The following is a 14,164-nucleotide window of genomic DNA, read 5'->3' on the forward strand; positions in this document are numbered from 1 at the left end:
GCCGGCCCCGCCCACCCGGAGGCCGCGGGGGCGCCGTGAGGGCTCCGGGCAAGATGGCGGCGGCCGCGGCGCTGAGGGGCGGCGGGAGGGCGGTGATCCGCGAGGTAAAGGGGCTCCTCCCGGAGAGTTCCTGCCCCCGCACCCCCTCAGCTGTCGGGATTTCCTCCCGCTTTGTTAACTCTTGTTGTGTTGTACCGTGCAGGTGCTGCAGCTGGAGGCGCGGGGGCTTTGCACGAAGCCGGTGGGCACCGGGATGGCGCCGCCGCCGCCGCCGCCGCCAAAGAGTAAGAGAGGGGGGTTTGGGTGTGAGAGGTATCGGGGTGTCAGTAAAAGGAAAGGGTGAGGAGAGCTGGGCAAGGTCAGGCCTCGGAAGAGGCCCTGGGAAGAACAAGGGCTGAAAGGTCACCGCCATGTAAACGAGGGCGTCTGATAAATGTACCGTGTAGTAATAAAGGTAAAAGCAAAGGTCTGGCTGTGTGGAGTATATTTATAAGCCATATATATATACATATTTTATATACATATATATATACACACATATATACGTATATAGTTTTATAGTTATGAGTTTTATATTTATGAGTTTGTCACTTCTTTCCTGTTTACCTTCACCTTAATATCCTAGGCCAGGCTGGATAGGGCAGTGTCAGACTGTTCAATGTGTACGTCAAACTGAAAGAAATTAGGGTTAAATCAGATATCAAGAAAAAATTCTTCACTGTGAGAGTAAAATGAGGCCCTAGCACAGGTTGGCCAGAGAAGCTGTGGATGCCCCATCCCTGGAAGTGTTTTTAATGAGGTGTAAAATCTAGTTTTTAACTTTAGATGTTCGCCCTTGTCCTTTGAAGTGTTTGTGTTGTCAGGGTTAAAAAATAGAAGGACTTAGAGAAGGAGTTCCAAAATCCACATATCCCAAATAGCAGCTCCAGGCAGCAGTGCAAGAAGCTGCCATGGCCCTGTGTGTTAAATTTGGTTATAATGCTTCTTGCCCCGTGGATCTGCAAGGCTGAACCTTGGTTTGGATGCTGCCCTGCATCCTGCATTGAGGAGTATTTGAGCCCCTTTTATCCCTGAGTCAGAGCAGGAATACAAATTTCAGAGGCTGATGTTTTGTTTATATGAAGGAGGCTCAGTGGTTCAGGGAGGTTTCCTGTCCCAGATTAGAGATCCAGGTGCTGAAACAGGAAAGCTCCATGAACCACATGTAGGAGTGATCAGACTTGTTGCCTGCTGTTGAAAAGATCACTGAAAGAGCAGCTGAAGGCAGACTTCTGCCACCTCCTTAAATGCCAAAGCAAATAAAAGCCTGGCTGTTCCATTAAGAGAGCCTTCAGTGCATAGACTGATTGAACAGCAAATTGCTTTTTATTATGATTTATTTTTTTGCATTAAGTGTGTTTGAGATGCACTTTGGTATCAGTTTCTGGATTCACAGCCCTGCAGCTCTGATTGGTGTCAGGAGCCCTCTCAGGCCAGCAGCTCCCCCTGCAAACACTCCAGGTTAATTAGGATGTGTGGAATGAAGATGTAAAGGATGCAGCTGCCTTTGCCAGACTCTGGCTGGAACAGGATGTGCAGATTTTCCTTGCTGTGATAAGATGGATGTGTTTACACACAGAGTCAGAGCTGTGATTTCTGCCTGTCACCTCTCTGAGTGTGAGCAGCCTGCAGGTACCTGCTGGGGATGGTGCAGGAGGAGCACATGGGAATGCTTTTGTGACTGATCTGGGGCTGTTGTTCTTTTGGCATGGTGGTGCAGGTACAGGTTAGCTGGTGCAAAGTTTGAAATACCCTAATTAAAGTGCATCAGTTGTGTTGGATCTTTCAGCTTTTAGTCATCAAATCTTTTTCACTTATCCAAACTTAACTGTTTAAAGTATTATCTCAGTAACTAATGGTCAAGTTGAATTTTCCTTGCTTACTTGGTTTCTTAGGATGTTTTAACATTAATTCTTCTTCAGGTGTTGCTCGGCTTTCCCTTTTCTATCCTTCCTTTGCCATCCTTGTGTTAGTTTAACCTCTTCAGTGCCTCTCTGAGGAGCTCTTCCATCCTGAGTGACTCTTCCTCCTCACGTGTTAGTTTCTCCAGGCTGCTGTTTGGCTGGGTCAGGGAGTCAGACCTGTTCCAAAGGTGGCTGCCCATCCTCCTGCCTCCCCCTGCCCTTCCTTCCCATCCTGCACCTTCCATCTGGCAGAGAGAAGTATGTGCTTGAAATTATTCCAAATACTACCTACCTTCTTTTACTGTGTTTTGTTATGATAAATCTTTGCATTTCTTTCTTAAATACTTTGCTTTTGTTTTCATGTGCTTGTCTCTTCTGTGATGTTTTCATTTAGACATTGCTATACTTGCTTCTGTTCAGAACTAATGGTAATAACTCCTTGAATCATACAAGGTGTTACCACACAATACCAGTGAGGGGAAAGCTGTGTTTAGTTTATGGGCATATAAAGTAGATCTGGATTTCCAAACTCTGCAGAAAAATCTGCACAATGGGCTGGAATCTGTTGAATTTTGCTGCTGGTTGGAAGGGGTGCAGCTTGTAATGGAGTTGGCTCTGCTGTGGCCAATTTCAGTCGTGGAGAATCTTCTCAGTGTGCTCCCAGCCCTCCTTCACCTCCTGCTTTCTGTAACCACAACAGTATTTGCTGTTGCTCAGCCTCCTGAGGATGATGATAAGCATCCAAGGGATATTATGTATTCCCTGAAAGGACATGAAAGTTGCTGCCTTCTCCTTCAAGTGTTGCTTCCTTGTCTGGAGAGTTCAGCTTAGTGCAGGTATCCATGAGGGAGAAGAATCTAAGGCAGAAACAAACGTGGAGCATCAGGAGATCTTCAGTGAGCCCTTTAACAAAGGTCTCAGAGCAGCAATAGGGAGTGAAGCCTGGAGGAGATGAGGGCTTGGGGAGATGCTGTTGCACTGTGGGGGCAGCTCACGGGGCAGTGAGCAAGGAACATTTTCATGGATGGCCTCAGTGTCTCTCACTCTGCTGCTTTTCCTTTTGGGACTCATCCCTGCCCCTGCTCCCAGGGTAACTCCTGCAAGCAGCTCTGGCTGTGTGTCCTCACTGTGTCTCTGCTTTGCTGGCTTGTTCACAGACCAGGCTGTCTCTGCTGAGCTTGGCTGAGCCATCCTAATGCTCACCTGGGATAGGGAAGTGTCTGCAGGCTTTTTCCAGTGCTGCAGAGTTGAGGCACAGGGAAAACCAGCTCTTGGTAAGGCCTGGCTCTGCTCTGGCAGAGAGAGGAACACAAGGGTTTGTCTCTTGAGTTTTGGCATTGCAGCAGCAAAAACTGTTCTGTGCTAGTAGAACTCCAGTTCCCTTAGCTTAAAAAGTCTAAAAACTTTCTGCTTTGCAATGCCTGTATTTAGCATTATAATTACTTTCAGTTTATTTTAGTAGCAGATTATGTCTGAAAGTTAAAACTGTGACTAAGATCAGTGCCAGTGATGTCAGATCCAATGATGATAATCCTCTTTATGCCGTTTCCTAGATGTAGCGGCACCACAGGGGAGCACCAAGCTGCTTGCCATGAAGGCACCAGTTGAATTTCGTAAAATGTTGTCTTCCAGCTCTCTCCTGCTGTCTGCAGACAAAGGTGAGAGCAGTTCTAGTACCACCCTCAAGGAAGCTGCAGAATCTGCTGAAGACACGAGGATGCCCAAGCCAAGAAAAACTCAGGTTGCGTTTCCGCAGCGAGGAGTTGTTTCCTCCCGTGAGGGGGAAAAGCTCAGCACACCTGCAAGAGGAGGAGGCCTGAGGAAAAAGTTCGCTGAGAAACAGTCTTCATCTTCATCCAGCTCAGATTCTAGCTCAGATTCTGAGGATGAAAGTGTTGGTGATTCAAAAGTTGCCACTAAAACTAAAGTTGAGTTTCCCAGACGAGATCCCATCTTTTCTGAGAATGTAGCAGTAAAGGCATCCATGCTGGCAAAAGAGAAATTGTCCCAGAAATCCCTCAAAGAATATGGAATTAAGAAGCTGCCACGCAAACCAGAAATTGATGTGTCTCCTGTAAAGCAGGTCAACTTTTCTAAAACATCAGTCGGCCAGGAAACATCAAAACCCAAAGCAAGAGACCCCAAAGCAAAATCCCCTCCAAAAGAACAGAAGCCGGGCTTAGAACCACACATGCTGAAAGGTCTGGGCCTCAGCCATGTCACTGCTAAATCTGATCACGTGGAGGAAAAGTCCACTGGGCTGAAAGCCTCAGCAGTGACTCAGGAAGACAAAAAGCAAGAGCTGCTATCCAGAGGAGAGAAGGAAAAGATGAAGGAGGCACAGAAGTTGGAAGCAAAAGACGTGACTGCTCCTAAAGTGGAAGAGACTTCTAGAAGCAGAACGTTGGTGATGGAGACCACGCAGGAAGGAGCCCAGGCTGGAGAAGGCAGCACAACAGAGGGTACAGCTTTCAATTGTTTGAACTCTATTGGTTCATCTGGGCTAGGGTTTGACATTTTTAAAGGGTTTCTACATCTTCTCTGATCTTTCTACTGAAGCTGGCAGAGTGGCAGTGACTCTCTGGAAGATAAATTGTTCACTGCTAATTGTTATAAGCTGTCAGTAATACTCAGTCTCCAGCTATGCTGGGAAAGGAAGTGGTTTCATTTCTCTGTATTTATAGTTTCATAAAACAGTTACTTATAAAATGGAAACAAGATTGTTTCCACTGTGAGCAAAATCATGGGTTTTATATGACAACACTTGTTTTCATTCTTCTCTTTTCTTGGAAGGCTTTGGTGGCTGCCATTCTCATGAGTCAAATTTGGTGCCATCTCATTGTTGCTTAAACCCTGCCATCTTTCTGGTTTTGTTTTGGGTTTTTTGGAGGTTTTGTTTTGATGGGTTTTTTCCCAAGCTGTCAATGTTTCAGATTTCAGAAGACTTCGAGAAATCATAGTGTAATGCCAGAAACAGGCACTGCTGATTGTGAGCCTGGAAGGTTGCAAAAGCAACTCGTGTGGAAGTAGTGAGTCAGTGTTGTAGAGAGCTGGGGAGGAGCCAGGGCTGTGTTTTCAGGAAAGACCATCACACAATCCTCTCCTCAGCTGTGCTTCCCTGTCTGACCTACCCTTCTTATTCACTGCCCTCCTGTTCATTGATGCTCCTGCTGATCTCATTTATGTATCTCAGTAGCTGATGTCTCTCTGTCCTGATCTGTTGAAATTCTGCTTTTCATCCTAGGCAATATAAATCTGCCATTCTTGAGACCCCTCTTCTCATTGAATTAAATTTAATTCTTTGAATTAAAGAATTTGCCTGCTGGAAGTAAAAGCAGCATTAATTTAAGGTTGCTTGGGTATCATCCTTCAGGAAATGATGGGGGGCCAGGGGAACAGCAGTGGGCCAGGAATGTGCCCTTGCAGCCAAGGCCACCAGGGGTGAGCTGGGAGGAGGCTGAGGGAGCTACAGCTCCTGCCCTGCTGAGGTGCACTGGGGTGCAGTGTTCACTCTGGGGCTCCCCAGGGCAAGGAAGATGTGGGGCTGTGGACAGAGACCAGCAAAGTGCCACTGAGTGAGGGAGGGACTGGAGAATCTCTCCTGAGAGAGCTGGGACTGTCCTGCCCAGCAAAGAGAAGGTTTAGACAGATGGAAATAACATATATATGGAAATAACAGAAGGGGAGTGCAGAGATGACAGAGCTGAGGCTTTTCAGTGGTGCACAGTGATGGGACAAGAAGCAGTGGGTACAAACTGAAACACAGGGTTTTGCCTGAACATCAGTAAATACTTATTTTCCTGTGAGTGAGTGAGTGAGTGATGGAGCACTGCCCAGGTTGCACAGAGAGGTGCTGGGGTCTCCATCCTTTGAGACACTCCAAATCTCTCTGGGCAGGGCCCTGGGCTCCTGCTGTAGCTGACCCTGCCTGAGCATTTGGGGTTGGCCCAGCTGATCTGCAGAGGTGTCTCCCAACCTCAGCCATTCTGTGACTCTGAAGTGCCTGACCAGGTTAAGGGACAATGCAATTGCATTTCTATGCCAGCTTCCAGGAGATGGTGCTGAGTAAAAGGCCTGCCTTCTGTTTCAGGGGTCGGTTTGCTCATCATTTCATCTGTTTCCTTTCCTCCTTCCTTGATGGCAGCTCAGATGGCTGAAACTGGCACTCTGTGCTGGACTCAATCTTGGAGGTCTTTTCCAACCTAAATAATTCTGCAGTTTAAAAACCAAAATGCAGCACTGTTAGCAAATGATATTTTGATTTGCTTGTTCCTTCTCGTAGTCAACAGCATAAGCTTTCTTTTAAAAATAACAAACATTTGGGGAGGGCTCTTTGTTTTTATCTACAGATGATGCATTTCTCACCATTCATCCACAGTGGAGTTCTAGATGCTCAAACATTTTTTTCTCCAGATGTATCTTGTTCTCTCTTCCTTCTTTGAGAGCAGCCACTGCTTTTCCTTGTTGAACATTCACAGCTGACTGTCCCACTGTAACTCCTACTTCTGTCCTGCCCCTGTGTCCTTAACTCTGCAAACTCTGCAGCAGCCACACAAAAGATGTAAAAAGGATTTTTCTCAGTGCAAACCTGGATGTTGAGGTGATGTCATCCCTTTGAGAGCAGTCAGCAAAAACTGCTGCCTTGAACTGCTGAGTGGGGAGCAAAGCTGTAGCTGGAGCTCAGGAATAGGCCTGGGATTCATTTCAGAAGAGCACCCCAAGAAGTGCTTGCTCCTTAGGAGACAAAGCAGTGAGGGGAGGATGAACTCAGGAATAAATTTTTCCTTGAGAAGCCAAGTGCAGTGTGTTTGGGCAGGAAGAATGAGGCTCCATCTGCCTCCCTTCCTGCACATCTGTCTGAATTTGGATCTGGCTCTTGCAGGTTGAGCTGCTCTTGCCTCCCCCTGCCTGTTGCTGGGGCTCTCTGCAGCACAGAGCATCATCTGCCTTTTCTCCCTGATCTCCTGTGAGCTGTGTCAGGGAGCTGAGCAGCAGCACAGGGATATTTCCTGTCATGGTTTGCTGAAACCATCACTTACTAGTTTTATAGGCAAGCCTTGCTAAATGCTGCAGATAAATCTTTTAATCTGCTAGCTTCACACTGCAGTAATTGTGTCATGAGTAAAGGGAAATCCTGGTGTTCAAGTTCTTGTGTTTTTATTGTAGATGGACCTCTTAAAATAAGGGCTTAATACAATCTAACCTGAGCCACCACACACAAATCTATACAACAAAGCTTTTCACTGCACTGTGTGTCTTCTTCTGTTGTTAAAACTCTGGGTATACAAGAGTAAATTAATACTGGGAGTAAAGTTTTATTTCTTGCAATTTGCTTGGTTGTAAAATCAGACTGTGTAAGAACCTTTTATGTAAATGATACTGCCTAGATCTGCATAATATTCTAAAAGCACAATAATTAATGTTGGCTTTAGAGGAAGTAATGAGTTCTAAGTAACTATTGGGTTATTCCTTTTTGAAGGAGAGTTAATACAAAGGTTAGAAGATTATATTTACAAGAAAAGAAATTTACATCAAAGGCTCTTGATAGATTACTGTTTGGTTTGATCACATTTGAAATTAAATGGTGGAGATCTTGCTAATTCCATTGCTTCTCCCCATGGCAAAAATTCAATCTGCAAAGCAGCTCTGAGAACTGTATCTCGTGGTCTGAGAGTATGATACATCATTTGTACTGCTCCTTTGCCCCTCCTGGTTTGCTAAGAATGGCACCTACTGTTCTGGCTGGACTGAAAACCAAGGCATAGATGAGAAAGCCAGGAAATGCAGCCATATGTCTGCCAGAGATAAAGGGAATGTCCTGCCCTCTGCACCCCCAGCATTGGGTGGTGGTTTGGGTTTAAAACCTGTCTGAGATGCCTTGTGCTGATCCCTGGTGAGGCCTCACCTGGAGTATTGCATCCAGTTCTGGGCCCCTCACTTCAGGAGGGACTTTGAGATGCTTGAGAGTGTCCAGAGGAGAGCAGCGAGGCTGGTGAGGGGCTTGGAGCACAAGCCGTGTGAAGAGCGACTGAGGGAGCTGGGGTTGTTCAGCCTGGAGAAAAGGAGACTCAGGGGCGACCTCATCACTCTCTACAGCTTCCTGAAGGGTGGCCATGCTGAGCTGGGGTCGGTCTGTCCTGAAGGGTGGCCATGCTGAGCTGGGGTCGGTCTGTCCTGAAGGGTGGCCATGGTGAGCTGGGGTCAGTCTCTCCTGAAGGGTGGCCATGGTGAGCTGGGGTCAGTCTCTCCTGAAGGGTGCCTGTGCTCAGCTGGGGTCAGTCTCTCCTGAAGGGTGGCCATGCTGAGCTGGGGTCGGTCTCTCCTGAAGGGTGGCCATGCTGAGCTGGGGTCAGTCTCTCCTGAAGGGTGGCCATGCTGAGCTGGGGTCAGTCTCTCCTGAAGGGTGGCCATGCTGAGCTGGGGTCAGTCTCTCCTGAAGGGTGCCTGTGCTGAGCTGGGGTCTCTTTCTCCGGGCAACAACAGACAGAACAAGAGGACACATCTCAAGCTGCGTCAAGGGAGATGCAAGTTAGAATTAAGGAGGAAGTATTTTACAGAAAGAGTGGTCAGATACTGGAATCATCTACCCAGTGAGGTGGTGGAGTCACCATCCCTCGAAGAGTTTAAAAAAAGACTGGATGTGGCACTTGCTGCCATGATCTAGTTGAGGTGTTAGAACATGGGTTGGACTCGATGATCTTAAAGGTCTCTTCCAACCTAGAATTTCTGTGATTCTGTTCCCCACTGCATGTGCTGCTTTAGGCACCAGCTGGACTTAGTAAACTTCTCCTTTTCTTCAACTTGCTGACTTCTTTTTCTTTCAAATACTGACTGGATGAGGGATCTGACAATTTATGAAGGCTGACTCAGGGCTTAAAAACATTGTCCTCTGGTGTGACACCCTCATAGTCACCAGCTGCTGTTTGTTTTCACAGAGCCAGCTCAGCCTGCTCCAGAGGAGGAGTGGGATAATTCCACCTACAAGAACCTGCAGCACCACGACTACCACACGTTCACCTTCCACGATTATGTTGCCATCCTTGCAAAGTACAGGCAGCCTCAGCCATCCTCTGGAAGACCATCCCCAAGGCACTGAGACAGCCACAGCTACAGCAAGCACCCAGGCAGGATGGGGAATTGTTCTGTTTAGCACTGTTGCTTCATCTGTATCATTGAAATCAGATAATCAATAATAAAGGCTTAATAACTTGGGCTTTTGAACAGTTCTTCCTGGCTGTTGGAGTCCCTCACTTCTTGACTTTTATGAGTGAACTGCAAATGAATCGTAACTGAATAAAAATATCTTTTCTACCTCTCCATATATATTATTTGGTGATAGTGTAAAAAAGTCTTTTTGACTTTTCAGTGTCTCCAAACTTTGGATACTGACAATTCTTACAGGACCACATTAAAGATTGCTGTGGGGTTCAACTCCTGTTTCATTTGGTGTCCCTGTACTGCAGTGGGCTGTGCTCCCTGCACACAAATGTGCTCCCAGCTCTGAAGGGGTAATGTTTACTCTGGATTTGGGAGTTAAAATCATTGGCTGGGAGCAGCACAAGAAGTGTTTGTCTCCTGTGGCAAGAGTGAATGTTTTGTGTTAGTGGAGGAATGCGAGTTTATGTGATGTGATTGAAACATCTCAAAACCTCTGCTCTTGTAAAGGGAGAACAGAACATACAACTTTATTTAATCATCTGTTGGGGGCTCCAGCAGTACTTGAAATAATTTTAAATGTATGAGAATCTCAGTGGGCAGTTCCTAATAGACTTTTACTGTGTTGATTAAATTTGGAGGAAAAAACCTATTTCTATGGATAGAAACACTTAAACTGTTATTTTTAAATGTCATGAAAACACCATGAGGGTGAAAACAGCTCCTGGTACTAATTGTTGGGAGTATGTTTAATTTCCCACTTCTTTTTTTCCCCGCACTAAAAGTTCAAATTGCTGTCCAGCCTCAGTCTTGCTCTGCAGCAAATGTGAGCCATGAGGCCCTTCTCAGTGCACATTATCAGCAGTCACAGTTGGTCTCAGTAAATTCTGTATTTCCATCCTATTAGTAACACTCTTCTGCCTTCTGGGAAAATCGCTTGATGGCCGCCAGCTGTTGTGGGTTTAGTTCCATTTTGGCATCTTGTTCATTTTGGGCTTTTTTTTGGAGTTAATTGGCCTTTAAGCAGTTCTTGCAATAACTCCAGCATTTTCCATCACCTGTCTGTATTCTTTCAAGCAACAGACCAGGCAAGATCAAAGGGAAAACAGAGTCAGCTTTAGGAGTCTATCTGGATATTGGATGTGAATCCCTGGGTGCAATTAGTAGAGCAGATATTTTATACTGTAACTTGGCAAAAATGTGGTAAGAAGGATCAAGAGGCCTACATCAATTTGCTGTGCAGAATTTTAAGTCAGAAACCCCTGGCAAGCAATTTTATTGTCCTGTAAAAAATAAAGAGCATGTTAGTGACTCCAACTGAAATTTAGAAATCTGTTAATGTATAAATCCACGTGCTGAGGAATAAAGAGCAGAAAGTCACTTGGAGACACCAATGGTCCCATGTAGTCTGTACTTGTAAAAGGGAGAGAAATTTGCTGCTAGCATTAAAAACATGAAAGAATTGGGGTCTTCCTTTGTGAAGGGCCCACAGGAGGCCCCAGTAATGCTGCTGTGATTTGTTATTACCTGAGACTCCACTAGGAAACCTGAGCCCCAGAGCTGCACTGGTGCTGAACTGTGCTCTGAGCTGCTCTGGGACTGCAGAAGGAGGCTGCAGATTGTCAGACTGTGCAGTAAAAGTGAAATGTGTATTTACTCTGCCTGCCCACAGTAGCTGTCACTGCTGGCTGCTGGGAGTCAGACTTGCTCACCTCGTGCCCTTTTTATTTCTCAGGAGGGTTGGTGTTCTAAACAGGGACTGCATCAGCCCAGGAGGAGTGGGTTGAGGTAGAAATGTATCTTTCAGTCAACTCCCACCCTCTGCTCAGCTCCATTTCTAACTAAGAAGATTCTGTCTGGTTTTGGGACGGTCATTTTGCTACACTTGTTTCAAGATCACAGCAAAAATTAATGGTGGATGCCTTTTCTATCTATGTAACCCTGCCTTGGTGTCTTCTGGTGAGCTTTCTGCATCTCTAAAATGAAGCTGGAAGTCAAACAACCTCATAACTCTTGTGCTGCATGTCTTAGGTTTGCCCTGCTCAGTGAACCAATCTGCTCTGGGAAGGCAGATTGTGCAAGGAAGGCACCAAGAATTTTTTCCCACTGTTGTGTTTTCCTAGATTTCAATGAAAAAGGCTTAATGTTTTTGTCCTTGGCTATTATCAGATGTTGCTGTGCTTGAGTCATATGCTAACATTTAAATTTCAAGCAGGATGTGACACAATATGCTCAAATTCTGTAACGTTAGGAACTTTGTCTTGCTGTGCTAGGCACTTGTCAGATAAGTCAGGGATCTTGTTTGGAAGAATGTATAATCCAGGATGCTAACATAATTCCTGGAAAACCTCAGATGTGAAAGAAATTCAGTCTCAGCTTAGTTACTGTGAAAACCAGCTGTTCAGGCCCAGCACAGACTTCAGAAGTGAGGTTTTCAATGTAAATTGCATTACTGGGGGAGTACAAGAAAATCTGGAAATTGGAATTCACTTTCCTCTCATTGAAAAGATGAAGCAAGCACTTTTCTTGTCAAAGGGGATGTTTAAAGTTTTTAAACTTTATGTATTTTTTTTAAAGTGCAGTTTTGCACAAAATTGTTTTTCATCATTTTCTCACATTTAGATCTTTCAAAGTAGCTTGGAACCCATCAGGTTCTGGACAGCCATTGGAAAGCCCTGATCCAAGGTCCAGAAGCTGGAAACACAGCCTGTGCTATTACAGCTTTAAGTATTACAAGTTCAAGACTTTTCTGCTCCTTCTGGGGCTTCATGTGGCCTCCAGTCATGATGAGAACTGAAATCTGTAAGGATCTCTTCAAGTTTTCTTTCAAATTGGGAAATGAGACTTTTCATTGAGTGCACTGACAGATCTTCCACAGAATGTCCCCAGTGTTCAACAACCAGAACAAATCCACTGAGCCCTAAAAACCTGCCCCAGTCTTTTCTCTTACCACAAGAAATGCCATTGCTTGTCTGTTCCAAACAATTGGAATTCCTGATGGAATTTAAAAACAAAAACAACTCAGTGGCTGATGTGCAGTGAGTGAGCAGAAAACACACTCCCAGCACCCAGTGTAGCATCAAAACATCAGAATTGTGCAGACTGAGCTTGGAAATCCTGAGATGATCAATTCTCTGCCCTGCAGCAGCTGCAATCAGATCAGCTTGTCCTGGACCTTGTCCAGTTGAGGTCCAAATACACTCAAGGATGGAGATCCTGCAGGCTCTCTGGTCACCTTCTCCAGCATTTGGACACTTGTGATTTAAAATACAAACAAAAAGCCTTTACCTGTTGGAATTTTTTTAGAATTAGAATTCTAGAATTTTTTTAGAATTAGAATTTTTTTTGTCTCCTGATGCTGCTCCTTACTCCACATTTCTGACAAGCCTGGCTTTGTCCTTTCTGCCCCCTCCAAGGAGGTGATTAAAGGCAGGAATCCCCCTTATTGTCCCCTTCAGACCAGGTTACTTCTGTAACACCCGAGTGATTGACTCCATAACCAGAGATCCTCTCAACTCTGAGTAACATTAAACTCTTAGGACTTTAAACAAAATATCCCACCAAGTTTCCAGCTCATCCTTCTCCTCTCAAGTGTCTCTTTTTAGTGGAATTTTAAATATTTTTTTCTATGATTCTATGATTTCAATGCTTAGATATTATCCTCAGTGTTCAGCTCAGGATCACTCCTAATACACTTTACAAATATTTTTGAGCTCCTCCTTTTTTTATTTTTGCCTACACACATTCAATTACACTTAGAAATTCATACCCACCTCTGGAAGTCGTGGATATGTGGCAGTTTTGGGGTAGAATGTATCAATGCATAGTTAAAGACATAAGTTTAAGTACATGTATTTATCATTAAATATCCCAAAAACTTTGGCTGAGTGTGTGGAGTCAGTCTCAAAATTTGTTTTGGTGTCTCCTGGCCTCTTTAAAAACTTTTAACTGCAAAACAGATTGACAGGAACAAGTTTCTGTAAATCCATAGCAGCACAGAATACAGCCTATATGCATTTTAACTTCTAACACTCACAGAGCCAAGGCTGCATGTCTTAGTTAAAATCAACACCTAAAATTCTTAATGGGCTTGTTTTTGTTACTCCAGTCTGAAATGGTTCAAATGGCAGTGCCCCTTCCCAAACAGACATTTCCTAAAGCAGTAATGTAAAAAATTAGCTAATGTAGATTATTTATGCTTGCTGGTTTTGGTTGTGATTTTGCTTCATTTTCTGTTTCTGGTCTGTCCATGAGAGTGAGGTGTTCTTGCTATTCCATTTGCCCGTGGGGGTACAACTGGTTTCTAAAATGTGTGACAGCCTCTCTCTGGCAGGGGAGAGGGAATGTGCAAGCCATGGCACACCTTGTGCTACACAAATGTTGTGCCTCAAAGAAGGGAGCAAGAGTTTCCCTTCCCTGGAGGCTTGGAAAGGGACTTGACACCACCACCCCTCCACACTTCCATTGCTCATTTCCACGTGCTCCTTTTCCAAAAGGCAGCTCCCGTGCTTTTTTTAATTTAGCTTAAAATCATGCCAGACAAGGCCGCTCTGAACTGCATGGATGTTTCCCAAACTCTCCTGGGGTATTCCTAAAAGTGAGCTGCTTTGAGGACTGGGAGAAAAGGGAAAGGAGCTGGAAAGAAACTCAGAGAACAGAAGGAAAATGCAGGAACTGAGAGCAAGGATGGTCCTAATGAGTCCTTATGAGTCCTTATGACTCAGGTGTTGGACTGGATCATTTGTGAGACCTCTGGCTGCCTGGCAAATTGCATAATTCCTTAGGTTCTCATCCTTACTTTATAGATGAGGAGTTAGTGGTCCCAACTTTCTCTTTGTACATCACATCTATTTAGCAAGCAACCCAGAATAAAAACGAGTAAAACATGGGAAACATTTTTTCCTTACAACTTCTGTCTTGGGGGCACACATTGTTTAAGAGCTCTGAGCCTGCTGAGGTTCTCCCAGGAGATGCAGTGCTTATTAACAGCGTGACAAAAATACACTTCAGATAGACTGGGCAGAAATGCCAGAGATTTTGAAACTGCATTCAGGCAATGGCAAGGC

The 14,164-nt window shown here is 45.0% G+C and overlaps 1 protein-coding gene across 1 annotated transcript; it reads left to right on the forward strand.

Moving 5' to 3' along the window:
* The first annotated feature begins 22 nt into the window (after window positions 1-22).
* Window positions 23-9,169, forward strand: NDUFV3 (NADH:ubiquinone oxidoreductase subunit V3). Its single transcript, XM_063181402.1, has 4 exons — window positions 23-104; window positions 203-284; window positions 3,497-4,405; window positions 8,879-9,169. Exons 1-4 carry the CDS (start codon window positions 54-56, stop codon window positions 9,037-9,039), a joined length of 1,203 nt encoding a protein of 400 aa, XP_063037472.1. The 5' UTR covers window positions 23-53; the 3' UTR covers window positions 9,040-9,169.
* Window positions 9,170-14,164: the final 4,995 nt, after the last annotated feature.

The sequence above is a fragment of the Melospiza melodia genome, chromosome 2 (genome assembly GCF_035770615.1).
Source record: "Melospiza melodia melodia isolate bMelMel2 chromosome 2, bMelMel2.pri, whole genome shotgun sequence".
Classification (NCBI taxonomy): domain Eukaryota; kingdom Metazoa; phylum Chordata; class Aves; order Passeriformes; family Passerellidae; genus Melospiza; species Melospiza melodia.

Bases quoted from the DNA above. Each gene is read 5' to 3' on its own strand.
- NDUFV3 (XM_063181402.1), top strand. From the start codon at position 54: ATGGCGGCGGCCGCGGCGCTGAGGGGCGGCGGGAGGGCGGTGATCCGC. The intron at 105-202 runs GTAAAGGGGCTC...TGTACCGTGCAG, and splicing joins GGAGGGCGGTGATCCGCGAG to GTGCTGCAGCTGGAGGCGCG. The intron at 4,406-8,878 runs GTACAGCTTTCA...TTGTTTTCACAG, and splicing joins AGAAGGCAGCACAACAGAGG to AGCCAGCTCAGCCTGCTCCA.